General features: G+C 38.9%; 1 protein-coding gene across 1 annotated transcript in view; it reads left to right on the forward strand.

Annotated features, from left to right (window-relative positions):
- The window catches only part of kitlga (kit ligand a), a 35,761-nt gene extending 30,509 nt beyond the window's left edge, over nt 1-5,252 (forward strand). Inside the window, exons 9-10 of the mRNA XM_062420571.1 lie at nt 1,393-1,455; nt 1,570-5,252. Coding sequence (XP_062276555.1) covers nt 1,393-1,423 — 31 coding nt within the window. The 3' untranslated portion in view covers nt 1,424-1,455; nt 1,570-5,252. The remainder of the gene's footprint in view (nt 1-1,392; nt 1,456-1,569) is intronic.
- The last annotated feature ends 16,121 nt before the right edge of the window (nt 5,253-21,373 follow it).

A 21,373-nucleotide genomic window follows, 5' to 3' on the forward strand; every position in this document is an offset into this window, starting at 1 on the left:
TTAACAGCGGAGCTCCTAGCTGATGACTGAATGTGCCACTGCCACCTTACAGTAGCCGTCACTGTATATTACTTACATCTGAAGCATAGTGAAACACTACAGAGTCATAATCTGATCTATCATTATTAAAGACGATGGGGAGGTATTAAATATTATATGCAGTGCTTTTATAGGCGTGTCTTATACTGAACTGAAGATAACAAACTCTGATGCCTTCTTTGCTTAAGGTGGGACTTAAAGATTTCACTAGTGGGGGCAGTTTGGTACATAAAAGGTGTGATGAAGAAGAAAAAAATCTGAAATTGCCTGTAAACTTTAATACCCAAATGAACTTAATCAACCCATCAGAATTAGCGTTAATAGAAACAACCTGAGTCAACCTGAGTTTTATGTTAACTCTAAAGAAAGAAGAAATACAATATTTTCTGAGCACAATTACCCCTACTGCCTTGTAAAAAATGCCTTAAGATCTGCCCCAGGCCCAGCATTTAACTCAGTTATAACCACACTATGGTGAGGAAAAACAAGCCTATAACCACCTAGGGGCCCCTTGCAGACCCTGAATATGAGAATCATAAAATTTGTGAAACCACAAAGTTGAAGAAAATTATTGCTTTACTATCTACCACAAATAATAAGAGCTTTAGAAAAAAAGTTATCATATACTTTGTACCTCATTATGGGTTCACCTGGTAAAAATACAGGAGTAATAGGCCTGCCTCTGTAGACTTTATGACTACCTCTTGCTCTTTTTTGCTTCTGCCAGTCTGAACTATAATTTTATAGTATTTTAAACTAACCCACACTGTCACAGAAACATGATTCCATCCCTGCCACTTTTTTTCCTGAGGTAGTCACTGATGAAACGAAACCGAGGTCCCCATACATAAAAAAACAACCTATTTTTAAAGTTAGATTGATTGAATCCAGACAATCGCAGCTATTTGGCCAATCCACCAGGCCAGGGAAGAGAAAATGAACATGAACATTCAGAAACGGTACTTCTGTCACTCATGTTATCTGTGATAACAGATTAGGGGATAACAGGTCAGAGATATAACGCAGCTACTGTACTTAATGCTAAGCAATAACAATGATTTTGGCCTTATTTCTGGTACTGTTTTTATAATGTGAGAGCTTCTGTGTTCTTGCCAGTTTCATTTTGATTTGCATGTTGTGGAGACTAGAGCAGGGGCCGAAGGTAGAGGTGCTGTGGCCGCTCATGTCCCACCCCTAGAGCCCCCCCACACTCTTTTAAATAGCTAAAGTGCCCCTGCGTGTCATCACATGTCATGTTAGAGCTTCTTCAGCCTCCCTGAAACAGATGTTCCTGCTGACATTTTTAACTATTGTTAGCCAATGTCTAATATTTTTCTGTCTGTCTCATTCCAGAAACAAGTTGAACGTCATTGAAATAGTGTAACGCAACCCCTTCGATGTTCTCCAGCGTAATTGGTGAGATTTTTTCATTAAATCTGACAAAATTAAATCTGACAAACAGGAAATCAGTTTTGATTGAATCCTTGCCTTGAGCTCTAAAACCTCTCTCCCCACACTTTTCTCCCGTAGGGCTCTACTATGTTCTCCTGTTGGTGTCCAAAGGTGATGAAAAACAAACATGAAGCTGAATTCCATAATGAGATCTCAGAGGTGAAAGGCCTGTTTTTGACTGCTCTTCAGATACACAATGGCTTCACAATTGCCATGACCAAGATTTTTCTGGTTAAACCACGCCTGCTACTGTATGGATAAGCTTGCCTTTCTTATAAGACTTATAAAAAACCCACGCTTTTGAAAAAGACTGTGAGATTTTAGCAGAGAGAAACCCCCGTACTGCAAACCCCCCCCCTCTGGATTTCTCTGGCTTCCGCGAATTATCCATCAGAACCTGCTGCATCATGAACTCTTTGGGGACAACTTTTGCTTCCCCATTAGCACGTTGCTACAGTCTGCGTCTTTGTTTCTGTGTTTTTGGGCCCACCAGTTCATCTTCAAACAACAAAGAGAGAGAGAGTGACTGACACTGGTTATCTCTTGTATGAACTGAGGCATGAATTACTACCTCCGGTGACCCTCATGTTAACCACATTCGTAACACCTATACAGTGTCCTCTTAGTCTGGGGTTTCCCAAAGACTATAATGTTTAACATTGTAGTTCCAAGGTGTAGTCACATTGTTTATCATGTGCCCAAGGGGCTGTATGATGTATTTATTTATTGGTGGCGCCACTGAGCTGCTGCTGTTGATTCAATTAAAATGTTTCTAGCGATCAGTTAAGATTAAATTTTGCTAATGGGTCACATTTAAAGAACAACCAGTATACTAACACATCATGAACCCAAAAACACATTCCTGAACAAGCGACATTTCTGCGTCTGATATTGTTTGTATTTTGGTGTACAGTATATGACGGGGGTGATTAAGCTGTGTGAATGGATTACATGGAGAGAAAAAGACATATATACAAAGCTGCTTTGACTAACTTACATTTAGACCATTAAAAAACTGCAATGACATTCTGTTAATGAGTATCAGGGATGACTTCTGTGGATCCAGGAATTTTACAAAAAGGTGTGTCAGTGACAGACCCATGTAAGACAAAGATAGGCCTCCCATGGTAATTATTAGTTAAACATTGCCTTTATTTTTTACTTATCTCACCTTTATGCTTGCAAGACAGGAACTGTTACAGGAGAGCTCATTGAGATCATAGAGATCATTCCTCTATGAAAGGAAAAGAAACTAAATTGCGAAATTTCTAAAAAAATAAAATAAAATTTAAAAAAAAAGATAAAAAAAATTTAAAAAAGGAGAAAAAAAAAGAAACATGTTTTTTTTTAAGGAAAATAGGAAGAACTCATACAGTAAGATTGAATATACAAATTCTATGTAATTTTTGAAAAAAAAAATATTAAAAATGTAATAAACTATCAATTCTTGACTGTTCATTCAAAAACAAAATGTACTCGCAAATCAAACCCTCCAGCTTAGACTGTTCACACACCAGGTTTAATCTGATTCCTGACTTGCCTTCGTCCGGTATCAGAGCTGTATGTGCATGACGAAAACCCCCACACACTAAAACACATTGTAGAAACTATCATTTATTGAGAATTAAGAGCTGAAACACTGAAGGATGATACCACTGTTTATGACATTTACAGACAAACGCACCTTAGTTATCTTCACAATCCACAAAGCTCACCACATGGAAATGCCATGCAGACCTAAATATCAATTTTGCCTTAAAGTTGCGCCATAATACACTGTCAAAGGAAGTGCAGTGTCATCTCCTTCACATACTGAGCTGTAGCACAGTGGTGTAACTTTCAAAAAACTAAAAAGTTTGTAAAAGAGTTGTTTTTCTTTGGTATGCAAAGATCCAGTGAAGGGCAAGAAATCAGTTATTTGAATGCAAATCTAAATAGTTGACAGTGAGGTCCAATGCCCCCCTCCCTACTCCCTTTCCTTTATGTACTCTCAGTACCCTGTTTCAGTGACATCAGATATATCGGATTCAAGAAAGGCAACAGGTTTAAGAACATCTAAGCAGGAGGCGACTCCCACGTAGCCTTTCCCAAACACAAAGTAGATCATTGATGAATTATAGGTGTTAGAATGATGATCAACATTACTAATGACAATGAGCTAAGAGGTAGGAGTGTGAACAGGACACGCTCGTTGTGACCTAATCAGGCCGCCCTGCTGCAGATATTTGACAGCGACAAAGTGGCAGGACACAAACATCTGTTTCTGTATCTAGCTTGAGTATTTCTATCATGTTTGTGGTCTTACATTGTACCATGTCCATCCTTGGTTTTGTGCCTTGTTTGATTAGTGTGATTGAGTCTGTCTATGTTTCTGTGTGGCAACAGAGAGTGGGGAGATCATTACAGGGCAGATTAAAAAATCTCACCACAATAACCCAGCAGATATGATTCAAAATCAACATCAACTTTTTTTAAAAATAAACTCAAAACCATGCAGTTTAGCTGCTTGACCTGTGCTAAGTTAAAATTCGGAAGACAGTTTTCTGGAAAAGCGGTGCTTCAGTATGTGAAAACTTTATTGGTAGAACAAACTGCAGTGGTTGTGACATTTCTATCCACACGTTACATTTTAGCCTTTGTAACCTTTAGGAAACAGTTCATCTGGTAACTCTTCTTGTTTCATGTGTATTTGGGACTATATGTTGGGAATTTTTTTCTTATAGGAGACGAGAGTATATTGTGCAAAATTGAATCTGTGTTTGAAAAACAATGTATACCACATTGGTGTTCATATAGTTCAGAGCAACAGTACCTTTCAGCATCAATAGCTGGAATTCTTTGGTGTGGTAAAGTATGTTTGTTGTGTTGAACTGCAAGATCATTTTATTCATTCAAAAATGCATTTTTGAACAATACTCTATTAATAGTGACATATTCCCTGTGCCATATTTTTTATGGCAGTTTAGAGCTGAGTCTGTGTTAGAAGATGTATACCACATTGGTGTTCATATAGCCCACAGCAACAATACATTTTAGTTTGAATGTCTGAAATCAGTGGTGTTGAAAAGTATTGTTTTTAAAGCTTTTAGCCAGATATTTCCATTCAAAAATGCATTTTTGAACAATATTGGAACATACAGTACTATCTACGACAGTTTAGACCTGAGACTTTCTCTGCGATCATCTTTAGGTTTCGCTTGTCTACATGAAGTCTATTACGTGCAGTGCCCAGTATTCTGACAGAGACACAGGCTAGTCTAGCCACAAACAAACTAACAAGGTATACTATGTCAAAAGTTGCTTTTTATACATAGTCTATGAATATCATGAGCTGCAACAGGTCTAAGCTGTGAACAAAAAAACAAAAAAACAAAAAAAAACATGGTCTCCCATTTTCCTGTCTATGCAAGAGCCAAAAGAGTCCGTATGTCTGATGCATGGAAGCCAGACACTGAGTAATTTCATGCATTAGTCGAGAGAATGACTGCCCTGAAATACTGTTCCTATGTGGGTTGTTATGTGGTCTGAGAGTGAGTAGAGCTGCATCTTGAACAGTGCTTTCGGGCTCAAGTGATCCAATCCATCCCACTTCAGTGGGAAAATCAAATGGCTCTAGGCAGGAAATAAGTCTGGGTGCCAAAAAGCTAATGTAATTATTGCCCGGTTGGTATTCTGGGTGAAAACTCTACTGTATTCTGTATTTTTGTATAAATGTAAACAAACATATATGAGATATGAATAAAGTACATGTATCCAACTGTTGATAATGGGTTTTGTTTATTCAGTATCATGTTTCTGTGTGTTTTTTTTCAAATAGAGCCCATTTTAGCCTGGAGTCAAATCTTTCTTTAGGTGAAATGGCCTAGCTGTAGACATGGAAAATGACTGTAATTACCTACCACCATGCCTCAGGGAAACACATGTACAAGTTTCAAACTGCATTTTTGAAGCCATTTGAAAGTAAGAGCAGAACAACTAGTGTTTTTACATGAAAAGCAACGTTGCATTTTTTTAAATGACACTAAAGGGTTTTTTTTATGTTTTCCACATGATGACAAATGATTGAATGGAAATGGTAGATTCTGGCTTTCTAAATTACATTATTTTAGAGTTTTAGGGGCTTTGAACAATATTTTCAAAAACCACATGAGAGTTCAAAGCTTCAAGTCTGATTCCAAAAAACGTGTCCAAGAAAAGCTTGTGAAAAAAAAACAACAATGTGCTTTTTATGGTCTTTTGTGTGCTCGACAGCTTTTTAGGTGGATTCATGTGCTCAAGTTCTCAAATTTAATTTGCTAAATCATACTGAGCTCCAGAGATAACTTGAAGAAAAACCTGCCTGGAATAATGTGTTATGTGTCAGGTTCATAAAATAATAAAGAAAAAATGTTCTCTCTTCAAATCTGGTAAATCACATTTTGTGTCTTGAAGGCTTCAGCGCTCTCAGAGGAGTGTAACCATGCAAGTCTTTTTAGCTACTTTATGACCGTACTTTATTAAAGCAATAACATCACATGGAGCTGTAACATGGTTAATATAACTTTAAAAAAAAAAAAAATGCTAAACAAAATATTATGTATAATGTAGGTAAATTAAATAACATTAGCTATTAAGGTGACATTAACATAGAAGTAGCGAGTTTACACTGTTGATTTAGCTGTTTTATTTTGTGTACTGTTGCTTTAATAAGCGCTGCGGTAACAGCCAATCAGTGTAACTGTACAGAGACGGGTCGATCATAGGAGATGAGTGACAGAGAAGTTGCAACCGAGCAATAAGAGAAGGACGAGAGTAAGGAAGCAATTCTCTCTTCTTCTTTTTTTTCAAAATTTTGAGGATTTTGTGTTGCTTGATTCGTTTTTTAAATTTTGAGCAAGGATTTAAGCAAAGTTTTGGTTGTGAAGATCACTTGGTGTTTGCACGCCCCGAAGCTGGTGAATGTAGATGGCGATCCTCCTATAGGAGAAATCACGCTTGATCTGCAAGACCAACCGACACTGATTCATATACTTGAATCATGATAAGACCAACCTTCAGTATATTTCACTTCGACGCTCATTGGAACCCATTTGGACTTATGAAGGACTTAAAAGGATTGACTACACACCGAGTTTGTGATCATATGTTGATTTTGTATTTTAATATATTTTATTATACATTCATTTTGTGCTGAATTGGTCATGCAAATGGATTGTAGTAATGATAGACTAGGACTTAATTAAGACAAAGTGAGAACTTAGAACTGAGTCATATCGAATAGAAAGGAAAGGTAAAGAAAGGAAATATTTAACAATTTAAGGAACCTAAGTTGAAAATGACCTCTTGAACTCATACAGGTTTAAATCAAATCAAACCTGTGTGTGTAAAATTTCTGACTTGGTACCAATTTACGTGCATGTCTAATACTAATTGTCTACATATATAAGCCAGCAGTTCAAACTTACTCCTTGGTCTGTGGTCTATTATTCTTGAGTTCTAGTTATAAACTTCTCCACTCTGGTCCTAGTCATCTGTAAATACCTACAGTGCTACTGAATACTTGGCCTTCAGCCTTCTGTCTACGGCCGCTTCACACTGTCGCCAGTATCTCACGGTTTAGTGTGACCTTATGTATGTTATTGCTTGTATGCAACATTTAGCACTTTGGCATGAACAAACACAGCAACTTTCCTTAGTTTTGATAAATGGATTCTACAGTTACACACGGCCCAAATGGTAAAAGTGCTGAAGCATTTTGCTCTCTGAAAGCTAATTCACTTTATAGTTTACAACTTGTTCAATCATTGATTCCATTAATCATAATGTCCATCCTTGGCAACGAACCTACCAACGCTCTCTCAGACGTGTCCCAAACTAATGGGTCTTCTTCTCTTGATTGTCTACAGATCTGTATGCATTATAAGACTGACTTGCTTATTAATTATCAATGCATTTATCACAGTAATCATTCCAACATACAATTAATTTTGCAAAGGTAAAGGCTGCCATTTTAAAATTGCTCCTGATAGTGTTGGGCAAAACATATTTCAACCTCGTTTTCCACCAAAGAAACCTCCCATTGAGAGGTTGTGAACTGAAAAATGTTAATACTCTTAAGTGCTTCTTTACTTAAGTGCAGCATTGTGAGAAACTTTTAATGGGTTGGTATTTAAAGGACTGAGAAAATGTCTGCCGGAAAAAAACGAATAAAAGATCAAGTCACGAGTCACTACCCTTGGCAACATGTGTGTCAGAGTAGTTGTAGTATGAACACAAATCCAAGCAGTATTTAAAACAAACCCCAGCATGCTCTGCAAGATCCTTCCCTTGGTACAATTTTTTAGGACTTAATAAATCTTGGAGTTTGTGGAGACAAAGGTTGCCGGCTGCTAGCACAGCAGATTGGACCCCTGGGATCTGGGGATTGGATGGGGTATACTGTATCATACCCATAGCTCATTGCTCACTGAGGGCATCCCTTCTTAAGAGGACATGAACTAAGTCCACCAATATCCTCCATGGAAGTACTTAACCCGCTTTTATAAACATGGCCTCGAGGACTCTCTCTTGACACCAACTTTCATGACCTCCCTGGTTCCTACTTCACAGCCAGGAGCTTCCGCTTTCCCATCTTTCCCTGCAGACAGCTCCCAGCTGCACAAACTGATGAAGGAAGAGCATTTAGCAACCAGATCTTTTTTGTTTTCGTGACTGTAGGCCAGCTGAACTTGGACCACAGTGTGCTGGCTCTTTGTGTGAGTGCACTTGATGGATCAGTCCCTTATGTACCAATGAATGTGACTTGGATGTGTTCAAAAAGGGGTTTGTTATTTACTTTTGAAAAAAAATATTTTCAGTTGTGCTTTGTCTCAGGCGAAGACAAATGTGCTTCGATGTTTCCCCACCAGTTCTGGTTTGGATAACAGTTCAGAAAAATAATTGAGAGCAAACGACTCTATCTGACAAACAGCAGTTCAAGTGGAGTCACGCTGGAGAGGGATTTAACTGTGGTTCTTATCCAGAAATAACAATGCGTGCAACTGCAGAGTGGTAGCAACAGCTTGAAAGTCTTCACTGCCAATGGATAGTAAACACAGTGCGACAACGTCTAAGACAATGGCTCAAATATTTATGTATTCACTGACATATTTAATGAATGTAATGACATAGATTAGTATTTTCATTCAAGTAAACCACATTTTAATGTGACAGACTGGTCACTTTTTGTCAGTATCTGTAACAGTGACTGGCACAGAAATCATCCATGTACTGCAGAAATAACCTAATTCATGGTGGAAGTGGTTATATAAATAAACAGAAATTAAGTTTTGTTAGTGGACAACAAGAAAATGCTAATAGGTGGATCTTGAGCAAAGCTTTTTTCTTGGTAAAACTCCTTTTGAGTGCAGCCACAAGTGTGTTAGGTCAGAATTTGTTAACCAAGGATAACAGGAATAGACAAGAATGCAGCACTGTCATGTGGAAGTCGTTTACAAGGATTGACAAAGAAGCAATGAAATAGCCACATTTTGGTGAATTGGATTTTGATGACTGGATCTGGCACTGGTGATTGGAGTCAACTATAGCTGCTATGATTCCCAGCCCATGATTCCCAGTTATATGTGTTAAATATTGGGTTTGGCTTGAGTATCGCTTTTTGAAATTCACTCAAGAGCACTAACATTATTTAACCCTTACATACTGTTCATATTCTCATATTCATAATTAGTCTCTACACCAATTCACATCCATAAATTCACTATCAGTCATTCATAAATGTTTGATTAATCCTTAATGAAGCTGCCAGAGAGCAAACAGAGTGCATTAACATTATCTATGGGGGAAAAAAAGACATTCAAAATCACAATTTTATGATCCAGGAGAACATTTTTTAGAATATGAAGAATACAACATGTTTGAATGGGGATTTTTGCTTTTGTTTATATAAATAAAGGTCAAATATGTACATTTATACATATAAAAAGTGTATCAACTGTAAACTGTAAACATTTTTGTAAACTGTGGGTCACATTTAGAAAAAGTTGGCTTAAGAAACGTGTAAAGGGTGTTTTTACAGCTCGGTCAAATCGGTCAAAATTCACCCTGAACAGCATGAAAGGGTTAAAAACTATTTGCACTACAAGTTTCTCCAAGTCTCGTGAGAATAAACAGATCGTAATCTATATTTTCATTCTTTTGTATAAAGGTCAACATGTCAACAATAATTTAATTGAGACATGAGAATAGAAATTACTGTCCAAAATGTATTGAATTAAAAATGACAGTTTCATTTATGTTGTTGATTACTGTAAGAAGAAACAGTAGTATTGGCAGTGCACCAATGTAACCACCTTGCTTTGTTGTGATTCCTCTTACTGTGTAATTAGATATATCAGTGAGCCAAACCTCAGGCAGGTAACTTTGTGTCACAGTACCTGACATGCCAGTCACAAGTTACCGATCTCTATAGTCCATCTCATCTCATCTCATCTCTCTTTTTCAGCATATTTGGTCCAAAATAAGATGATTTAACATGATGCTTAAGTTATGTTAACGTTAAAAAACAAAAGCAGCAGGATAAATGTTTTTTTTTAATTCCAGAGTAAAACCAGATGAGCGATTACTGCTGCTATGCGATCGTAACACTTTGCAACTCTTTGATCTTCTCTGCCACCACAGCAACATGTGTCAGCATGACTCCTATCTGAATATTGAACTGCTCTGTTTGCGCACATTTTTCTCACATTGGTTTCCTCGTGAATCATCCTGGTGAGAATAGTATGTCATTCTGTTTTCTTTTTTCTTTTTTTTATGGGTGCGTCCAGGTGTTTGTGTGCATGAGCCAGAGTGCATGCTTGTGTTACAGAGTCATTAAAGGAAAATAACGGTAAAATGGAGTTGCAAATGCTCGGCTCCCTGCTCTCCTTAGTTGGCACATACATTAATAACAACAACAACCAAAAAAAAGCACATTATTCGCTCCTGTGAATGCATGACAAAGCTCTTCATCGTCATAAACTGTCGTTTTTGTGCGTGTCCCCACCCACTCAGTCTATGAGTGTGTGTGTGGGAATCAGCACAGGACCTTAGTCACAGGTCAGGGGCTCTAAGGTTACTAATAGCCCACACTAATAGACTTGTGATCTACGTCTTACCCTTTATGGCGTTCTTCCCTGCGGCCAGAGGAGAATGCCTACCCCCCCCAGGTGGGGAGCGCGGGCCTGGCCAGCCCCGTCCCGGGAGAACGTAACAGGAGGCTTATCAGAGCGCCGGGCTGTGCTGTAATACTCCTGTGAAAGGTCTTTCAGGCCGCCTCCCAATATTGATTTTTCTGGGCAGGAGGGAAATCGAGACAGCCCCCCCCCTCAGAATCACTGGAACCAGGGAAGAGGAGGAGACAGGTAGAGATAGAAGGTTAGGAGAGGAGGGGGTGGGGGGAAAGCAAGAGGGGCAGACATTGGGAGACACAGAGAAGTGCTATGTTTGCTGTCACACCCAGCTGTTGCCCATACAGGGTTTTATTTGCGTCTGTTTATGTAAACAAAGCACTTATGTAACCAAGTCACTGCAGGCTATTTTCTGCTAATAGATGATCTGTATTTTGCAGACCAAAGAAGTGCAATTACTTTAATGATTTACAAACCCAGTGCAAGCTATTAATAAATTAACAAGTCTGTGCTGCTGGTGAGGTCTGAGGTTTTTCACTTTGATTCTTCCTCCACACAAGGAAACAACGCATCGGTGCTTTCATCTTTTGGGCAGCTTATTCTGACCTTTGGTATCTTGAGAAAAACCAGACAGCAGGATATCCTTGATCACATCAGTCAATTTACTTTATTACAGACATGTGGTCCACTGAGGAATTTGAGATAAAAGAAGAAAAAAAAATCTAAATTTAAAAGGATAGATAAAGAAATAAGGCAAAAAAATTATAAAGTGTAAATTTATAATTATAAGAAATAAGAAAGATGAAAAGGTGGTCACCAGCTGTGGTAGTGGCTCTCTTGTTTGCATAAACAAACATACTTTAAAAATAGTCAAACATTTCCCTTCCACAACAACCCATTGTATACTTGTGAAGAACCAGATTTCTTATCATTTCACTTTGGCCTTAAAGGATATGGCTAACACGTTTCTATATTTGTCTTATTGTCATCACATCTCATGTGATAAAGTTCTTTACAATGTACAATGTAGTACAAAGTCAAGAGGTTGTGACACGTAGCACAACAAGCGAGTGAAGCGCTGTAAAAGGAGCCGCGTTCCCATGCATGTGCAGTGATGTTTGCCATGCATCAAACTACACTATTATTTATTTATTATTGTGTTACTTATCTGTGCATTATTTATTACTTTAACCCTCCTGTCCTTTCTTAACCTGAGGACAACAGGAGGGTTAACCTTTTATGCTGATTTGTTGGTGCTTCAAACGAAATTTCCGTTGTGTTTTTATATGCAATGACAATAAATATCTATCTACTCTATCTACACTCTTCTGAGAGAAGTTAGCATACTGTTATGCCCCAGTCTAGGGGTGCCTAGGGCATAACGTGAATGAGCCCCCGTTTTCCCCAAATCCCAAATAGCCACAAGCCAAATTTTGTTTGGGTATAAGAAAATATTTATTTATATAAATTAATAACTAAACTTATAGATATATAATATAAACTTCAGGGTGGACCAAGGCCAAAATAACAACATAATAACACAATCCTATCTAAAAAGTAAGAAAATAGCCCTAAGAAAACAAATTACAAATCTTACCTCCCTATCTACGTAAAACAAGAGAAAACACGGTAAACAAAACTGGCAGTCCACCCTTACTTCTCACAAATTAACTATCAACTATATGCAACATCCAACAAGACAGAACGACAGTGTGGCCGGTTGGGAGAGGAAGAGGACGGGGAAATGCCTGCTGCCACCAGACGGCCGCCTTCTTGGCTCCTTTTTTAGTGGTTGGTTCCCGGCTGCAGCCAACCACAGGCCAGGGCTCGAACCTCGTCCACCAATCATCTCCACGTCCTGGCACACTCATCTATGCATGTCAAAATCAAAAAGAAAAAGGCACAGGGCACGCAAGCACACAGCAGACCGAACAAAAGAATGACCACAGTCATAACAATACCGAAAACTCTTGGGTGCAAAGTAGCATGTTACCCACTGCAACAGTTTGGCCCCATACTGTGTTTTTAATAATTTTTCGACAGTGACAGAGTTCCACTATACATCAGGCTTTGGATACACATGCAATACTTGTAAATAGAATCAATCCATTGGTGGTTTGGCTCTGCACATGAGAAATATAGAACATTGCAAGCTTTATCCTTTAAAGTGGGATAAGTTACATGTTATATGTAGTTTTCCTTCATTTCTCAAGAGTCTGTGGTCAGTTGCTTGAAAGACTTCATGAGATGGGTTGACTTTGAGTGAGTGGTATTGGACCACAAACACGAAACAACATATATTTAACATGCTAAAATGTAATATAACCATTACAACTATTAGAGAAGAGTCATAATGTCCCTTTCCTGGGTAGGTAATATCTTTTACATGAGAATACCAATGTCTGCTAACATTAGCCACTGAAAGTTATTGGTCATACCAGACCCAGTAAGGCTACGGTGGATATACATTTGAGTAATGGGACATTTGATTACTGATGACTTCAACATTGAATCAGTAAGGAATAAATCCTGTTATTTCATCTCTCAAAGTCTACACAGTTTAACATATAAATCTTTAAAGTCATTATGTTAAAATGATATATGATTTGTATTCCCATAAGCATTTTGTAACAAGAAATACAAGCCATAGTATTTTCACATGTTTCCTTTTTGTAAGTCCCTGTGTGTACACTAGTTTCTGTTGTAGATATGCATTAGAGCCTTTCAAGTTTTGAAACACACAGGATCTCTCTGGAGATTATGAATGTCAAGAGCAGGAAATGGATGCTGCTGGCTCACAGCAAATACGCCTGGAGCTTGCAACAGCACATTTTTCTCAAGCTGTTGTATTGTTTTTATTCAGACACATTGCTTCTCCAGGATTAACCCAGAGGTCAACCAATTTGAGTTTGGGGAGTTTACACCAGGAGAATTATTGCAGTGGATGGTTCAGCTTTAGCACATATTTGAGAAACTGTTGAAGACAATTTGTCTTTCTTCAGAAAAAGTAGATGCTGCGTGTTATTATGCTGGTAAAACATAGTGTAATTATGAATGGAACTCGTAGTGGAATATATGGAAAAATGCAATTTGGATTGTGAGTCGTATTTTGCATGTTTTGAGTTTGTATGTCATTGTGTGTGTTTTGTGAACTGCCAAAGGACTGCAGATGATAAGCCAGTTCTCATGCAGTTCATTAATGGCAATATGGATGTGTGAAAAGAGCTTTTTCAGACCTTTCGACCACAATTCACTATCTTTTTCAGTGAATAGATGCTAGCTTAGATGTTAGCACGTGACCAGAGTATGGAGCTTTTGTCATGTGATGGTGGTCATATGTAGTTGGGAAATAATAACCCATGTCTCTGTTCAAAGTCCTCCTTGATCTTTCTTTGGGTGGCCGCTGACTCCTGGTCAATGACTTTAACTCCTTCCAGGTTGATGCTGTGACCTGTTTTGACCTGGTGTTCACAGACAGCTGATTTTTTAGGGTCATGTGTCACTCCACAGACGTGTTCCGATTGTTTGATTGACAGCGGTTGAATGTGATGGCATGCACAACTCCGCTTCTCTCTGGATCGATAGTCAGGTGTATACAGAGAGGCATACAAGGAGTTAAAAGATTTGTGCTAAGTGCTGACCATGTGTGACTTAAAAAGTCTCTCAAAGGTGCAAAGGTTCAATGTATCAATACATAAAAATATAGAAATGACTGTGCTCCCACCCTTATCAATAAAGACAACATAAAACTGCATTACATGATAAAATGACCGGTGACCGGTGAGTCCCAGAACCAGGATCCAGCTGTCAAAACAACACCCATACAGCACCATTAAACCTGCTATGAGTCTTTAAATCATATTAACGGAGCAATAATTTCCAAAATGACCACCAGTGTACTTCCACGTCCGAATTTTACATGAGACAAAAATGACCCATTGAAAAAAAATCATTGACTTTTTGAAAATGAGTCAATTGGAGACAGTGATTTTTCAGAGCGAGCATCTAACGCCCATCAATGACATTGCAGTTTTAATGTACTTCTGCATTGGCTTCAGCCTCAAGCTATGATGGTTGCCCCTTGGTCCACATGCAGTGGATGTCCTTCACTGTCTCTGATCCTTCACAGTTCAGACAGTTGTTCAGATACTCTGTAGGTTTCTGAAGGATTATTTCTAGGTGTTCAAACACTTCAGAGAGTCCCTATAGACCATCTTTGAACAGAGACAGCGGTTACCACCCCCACCCCCAAAATACAACAATATGTTATCATGTCACGCTGACACCTGAACCAGTTTCCATTCACCGATGAAGACAGTGAGTTGCAGCTCTGAATCCCCAAACATATGACAACGAGCATATTGTATTTGCAAAGTAAGAAAATTCGCTGTTTTGCAATAAACAATAATTATTTTGAGCTATATATATATATGTATACAGCATATACAGTGTGTCCACAAAGTCTCTTTACAATTTAAACAATTCATTACAAAAGCAATTGATGAGATATGTTAATCAGATTTGTTCTATGTACTCAGTATCAAAGTTTTTAATCACATTGCATTTGTGTATTTCAGGTACCCTGTTGATGTAATAGATTCTGGTAAATAAACCCCTAAAAAATGGCTGCTCCTCAAGAAAGGGCATCGTGGTTTATTGAAACAAAGATATCACTCCCCTGGACTTCTTTCCAAGGGGTTATGTTAAAGATATCGTGTATCGAACAAAGGTACGGGACATCAACGACCTGAAGCAAGAGATTGACTGATGCCATTGCCACCATTGATGAGGCTCTGCTACAGCGAACATGGCAAGAAATCGATTACCATCTTGATGTGCTTCGTGCAACTAATGGTACCGATACAGAGGTGTATTAAATGAGGCAAAAAACCTTCAATATCTACTGTACTCCTCATTTTGTGATAATTTCCACAGATTTGTCTATTCATTTGCTTTTGTAATAAATTTGTTAAATTGTAAAGAGACTTTATGGACACCCTGTATATCCCAGTTTTGTAAATAAAGGTATTTGCCATAAATGTCACCAAACACAAAATTTAACCTAAAACAATATATTAGGATCAGATGTAACCAAGAGTGAATGAAATGATTACACAGAGAGAGTGGGAGACTGAACAAAATACAGTAGAGACAGACAGGCTGATAGAGGGAGATGGATCACCTGTGTGGGAGGAGGCAACTGAAGAGAGGAGGGGGGGGGTGGGGGGGGGGGGGGGGTGAGTGTGTGTGTGTGGGTGAATCGTCAGACAAGGGGGCCTTGAGAACTCTTGTTCGGTGTCACCTCGGTACAGAGCGAGAGTGCGCGATGACTCCAGCCCGCGTCATCTGATCTAAGGTCACCCCTCCACAGTGTGACTCAGTGGCTCCTGAATGCTGCTTTCAGGCCTGTTCAGCTCTACTTGAGGATGAATCACTTAACTTCAGCCTTTTATTTCTGGAGAGGATCTTGTTTCTATGCAGCCGCATTTCCGCTCCGAAGGGAACATTGGTCAGCGCCTCGCCCCCACACGAGAGCTGCCGTAGCTTTGATCAGACCATCTGGTGAGCTGTTATTTTAATCAGTGTTGGATAAATGAAGCATACAGGAGCTACCCTACTGCTGTGAAATATGCTTTGTACTGACTTTTTCTTGTGTTTGCCTGTTAATGGAATCAAAAAGACATGCGATACATTTATGACACTTGAACACAAGCACCGGGGCATTCGTTGCCTATGCTGCATCCTTAAAAAGTCTTGAACAACATTAAATAACCCCAAATGAAAGAACATCTGTTTGTACACTTTCCAAAACTTATAAGAGTAATGAAATAGTTCTACCAAAGCCAAATGTTTCCCCTGAGGCACTTTATTTGCAAATGCATCGACAAAAGGAGTTGGATGGGTGTTGCCAAATTATCTAGACTTGAATAACGCACCGCTTCCCTATTCAATCTCCCTTTTGACGGATTTCAAAAGGGAAACATGATAATACTGAAAGCTAGCTGACTAAAAAATGCAAACAAAAGCTACCTCCCTCTTTTAGTATTATGACATGAAAGACACCTGTTCTTTCTCGGATGCGGCACAAAAAATATGTAATAAATACCGTAGATAAGCACATCATCTGGCAGATTGACTTGGACATGCTTACATCTAGCATGTAATGTGCAGTAGACTATATCCAGACTAGCTTTTTTTGCCAAGGTGCAAACTCGAATCAACTTAAAAAGAATGAATAATGAATAAGTTTTAGCCTGTGATTGAAATATTCTGTAGCTGGCCACACATGTTGTTGGATTACACAGGTTTTTAAAATAATGCATATATTTCAAAGAAGAGCAGGAACATCCTGGGACCTTTAGGCTTTGTACCACCGACACAGTTAAGTTTGAATGACTCTTCATCATAGAGGAGCTTTGGGAAAATTGGAATTCATGTCAGAGTACCAAGGCGGGAATCTATGCTCCCTAATAAAAATACATGAATGCTTGTCTAATGTTAGCCAAAAAGCACATGATGATCCTCTGGAGCTTTGGAACAATGCTCTATGGAAAGATTAATCAAAAGCGGTGACTGAAGAAAATCCATCACCGCATTCCACAGAGAGAACTTGTACAAAGGGTCAAACAAGTTGTGGTGGTAGCATCTCGGTGAAAGTGGTTCAATTGAATGGTGTTCTGCTGCATCACAACCTGAACAATGTACCAGTGGTGACGAATCATGAATTCTGTCTCTGTATCAGTGGGTCAGTGCCCAAAGCCGCCGAGCTGAAGCTGAAATCCCTTTGGGCCGAGGAGACGGAAACACAAGTCTCATTCTATTAAATTCTGCTTGCCCGTGTTATGTTTTGGCACTAGCAGATATATCATAATAATGATGTTTTTTGCAGCAATCTTTACAAACTTGAACAAATGAAAAAACAAGACTGCATGGTGGATAATGATAAGGGACAAGGGATGAATCGCCTTAGCTGGAAAGCAGAGGGGTCCTTTTATAATCTGGGTTTTATTTTGCCATTATTAATAATAATAATAATAATAATAATAATAATAATAATAATAATAATAATAATAATAATAATAATAATAACAATAACATTTCCTCTAACCTTTTAACACACAGTTTTCCCTTTTATTTCCACTTCAGTAGCTTTAAAGGGTAACTACACACTAAATACTTGTTTCCCTTCACTGGACACATACGTCTATGTTTCCATATGATGTTAATATGATTTTTCCAACAATACACAATGATTTCTGTTCAAAATGTGTTTATTTATGTCTGCTTGGATTTGAAAAATCAGTTCAACCTAACCCTTCACTAATTGTGATGTAACAAGCAAGACCCTGAGGTATATTTCCTCTATCTGCATTATCATTTATCAAGTATAACTAACAGAAAGCCAGCCTACAGAACACTAACCATAGCCTCAGTTTATTTCTCTCACACAATGCCGATTGTAGGAGATGGCAGAGAGTCGACAATCGTACATGAACGACAGATTTGTTCCCTTTCTGTAGCGGTAAACTCAACACATGGGCCGGCCAATAACCGCACTTAATATTCAGAGCTTGACGAGATATTCAGGGCTGACCACGGTAACGTTAACCCACGGTAAACAGCACAGCAATGTACTTCAACACACAAGACACACACACACACACACACACACACACCAGGCTACACCTCCTACAGTCGCTGCCCTGCTGTTCTCTGTTTAATATGCTGGGAGGGAAAGAGATAGCAGAATTTGAGTGTATAGTAATCCTCATCCAAATACTGTATATACACTTCTGTATAAAATTCTTTATTGTAGCTCTATGATGTTTAACCTAACTCTCTAAATCAGTTATTTGGAAGGGCCGACAGAGTTATTTGTTATAATTGTTCATAAACTGCCTCATAAACCTCACATATGATAAGTATGGCAGGTCACAGTTAACTCTGGGAGTTGACTTTTTTTATTTGTTTGTTTGTTCATGTGCATTTGGGTGTGCACATCTATGGGAAACTTTAGATGGCAGTTGAGGTTGAGGTGATGAGTCATTACTAGGGCTGGGTATCGGTACTCGATACCTTTTAAGGTAGACCAAAATAATTAGATACCAAGTAGTGTCGAAACATCTTCCCTCAAACGATACCTGGAATCGATGCTTTTTGCAACGAGAGCTCGAAAATATAACTATGTGTACGGACTTGCTCACAGCCAATCTAACACAAGCATTATTTGATTTAATGCGACATGTGATCGGCCCACTGCCACAGCAGCTACAACCCGTCTGTGGTGTTGAAGTTGTGGTGAATTTGAGTTAGCGCGCTTAGCAGTTCAGCAGCCAAGATGCCACCTAAACGCTCTAAAGCAGTGGTCTCCAACCCTGCTCCTGGAGAGCTACTGCCCTGCATGTTTTAGGTATCTCCTCACTCTAACACACCTGATTCTAATAATCAACTCGTTATCAAGCCCTTTGACGAGCCTCAGCTGCTTGATAACGAGTTAGAATGAGGAGATACCTAAAACATGCAGGGCAGTAGCTCTCCAGGAGCAGGGTTGGAGACCACTGCTCTAAAGTGTGTTTACGCTACACACCTGTTACACCAGATAAAAGACAGAGACCTAAATGTGTTAATGGGTATCAAATGAAGTACTCAGTTGGTATCAGTATCACTTTAAGAGTACTTGGATTGGTACTGGTATAGTAATTTTTAAAACGATACCCAGCCCTAATCATTACCAGGAAAAAGTAGTTGAATTATAAGTAGGCATTTGGCATGTACTGTATGTGTACTGTATTGTATTGTTTGTATCAATACTACTACTACTACTACTTACTTAATAATAATAATAATAATAATAATAATAATAATAATAATAATAATAATAAATTTTTTTTAAATCTAAATCCACATGTTTTGAATCCATCCTCTCATTCCAACAATCTCACTGATTTCCTCATTATTGTGAACAATCTCAGCAGTGATTGATTAAAAACATTTTTTTACAGACTCACCCTATAGACATTTTCCCCTCACAATATATTCCTCAAATTGAACCCTCCTGTTGTCCTCGAGTCAAGGAAGGAAGGGAGGAAGAAGGAAGGAAAGGAGGGAGGAAGGAAGGAAGGGAGGAAGAAGGAAGGAAAGGAGGGAGGGAGGGAGGGAGGAAGGAAGGGAGGAAAGGATGAAGAAGGAAGGAAATGAGGGAGGGAGGGAGGGAGGAAGGAAGGGAGGAAAGGATGAAGAAGGAAGGAAATGAGGGAGGAAGGGAGGAAGAAGGAGGGAGGGAGGGAGGGAGGGAGGGAGGGAGGGAAGAAGGAAGGAAGGGAGGAAGGAAAAAGGAGGGAAGGAAGGAATGAAGGAAAGGAGGGAGGAAGGAAGGGAGGAAAGGAAAGAAGGAAGGGAAGAAGGAAGGGAGGAAGGGAGGGGGAGAAAAGAGGGAAGGAAAGAAGGAGGGAGGGAGGAAGGAAGGAAGGACAGAAGGAAGGGAGGAAGGTAGGGGGAGGAAAGAGGGAAGGAAAGAGAGAGGGAGGGAGGGAGGAAGGACAGAAGGAAGGAAGGGAGGACAGAAGGAACAGTCAAAACAGACGGGGTCAATTTGACCCGCGAGGACGACACGAAGGTTAAACACAAAACATAAAAACTTGTATGGTAAGCTCATTTGCATCTTTTAATGTCTGTTCTTTTTTTTCTTCTTCACAAAACACAAAGGAGAAATCCCCCGGTGAAGGCAAATAAAAGTGATCCAAAACAGCCTAAAACATTCCAGTGGGTCAGTGTGTGTGTCTGCTAAACGGACCATCCATACCACAATAGGAGATTTTATTATATGGTCTTCAAATTTGTATAAAATACAAAACAATGTATAATAAAAATAAATAAAGGATAACACAAAGAACTACAGACCTCAAAATAACATCCGCAAACATTAATTCAAAAATGACAGGGAACATTGGTTCATGGAGCGGTGGTGGCTTTGTTAGCTTCCAGCTTTTTTTGCTTTGAGTATCAATCATTTTTTATCACTTATCAGCACCAAGACGCAACTCAAACCATCAGACTAGGGGTTCGTCAAGCATGTGTTTCAAAAACAAAGAAAATGTAAATTTATATGTAACTCTAGGGAGAAGCTCAGTCAAAAGACATCCTCTCCCTGTGCCGTGCATAGCAGAGGCCCTACGAGAATTTATAAGGAAAAGAGCAAAGAGAGAGAAAGGTGAAAGGAGGGCAGGGTGCATGCTGATTCTAACCCTAACCCTATGCACATGCTTCTTTAAGGATCAATTTCAGACCAGTGCCCAGAGTGACCCTATAAAAGAGGTTTATACTCAGCTGCCCCTCTTCAGATAGAAGTAATAAAGATTATTCACAACTTAACACATAAGACTATATTCGACTTGTGTTTGAAGTAGAGCTGCAACAATTAATCTGTCCACAGAAAATTAATTAAGCAATCGTTTTGAATCATTTTTCCAGAATATATTCTCTAGTTCCAGCTTCTTAAATGTAATTATTTTCTGGTTTATCGAGTCCTCTTATATAATAAACTGAATATCTCTTGGTTGCATACTGTGACACACTTTTTTTTCATCCATGCACAGGGAAAAATGTAAGTATTATGTATCAAGCTGTTAAAACACACACACAAGTGCTGTACCAGAGTACTAGTTTCTGCATTAATGGGTCATGCCACACCTGCAGCAGTTACTGCAGTCTTCCAGGTTACAGGTCACAGGCTGATA

This window comes from Scomber scombrus, chromosome 6 (genome assembly GCF_963691925.1).
Source record: "Scomber scombrus chromosome 6, fScoSco1.1, whole genome shotgun sequence".
In the NCBI taxonomy this organism is placed as follows: Eukaryota; Metazoa; Chordata; class Actinopteri; order Scombriformes; family Scombridae; genus Scomber; species Scomber scombrus.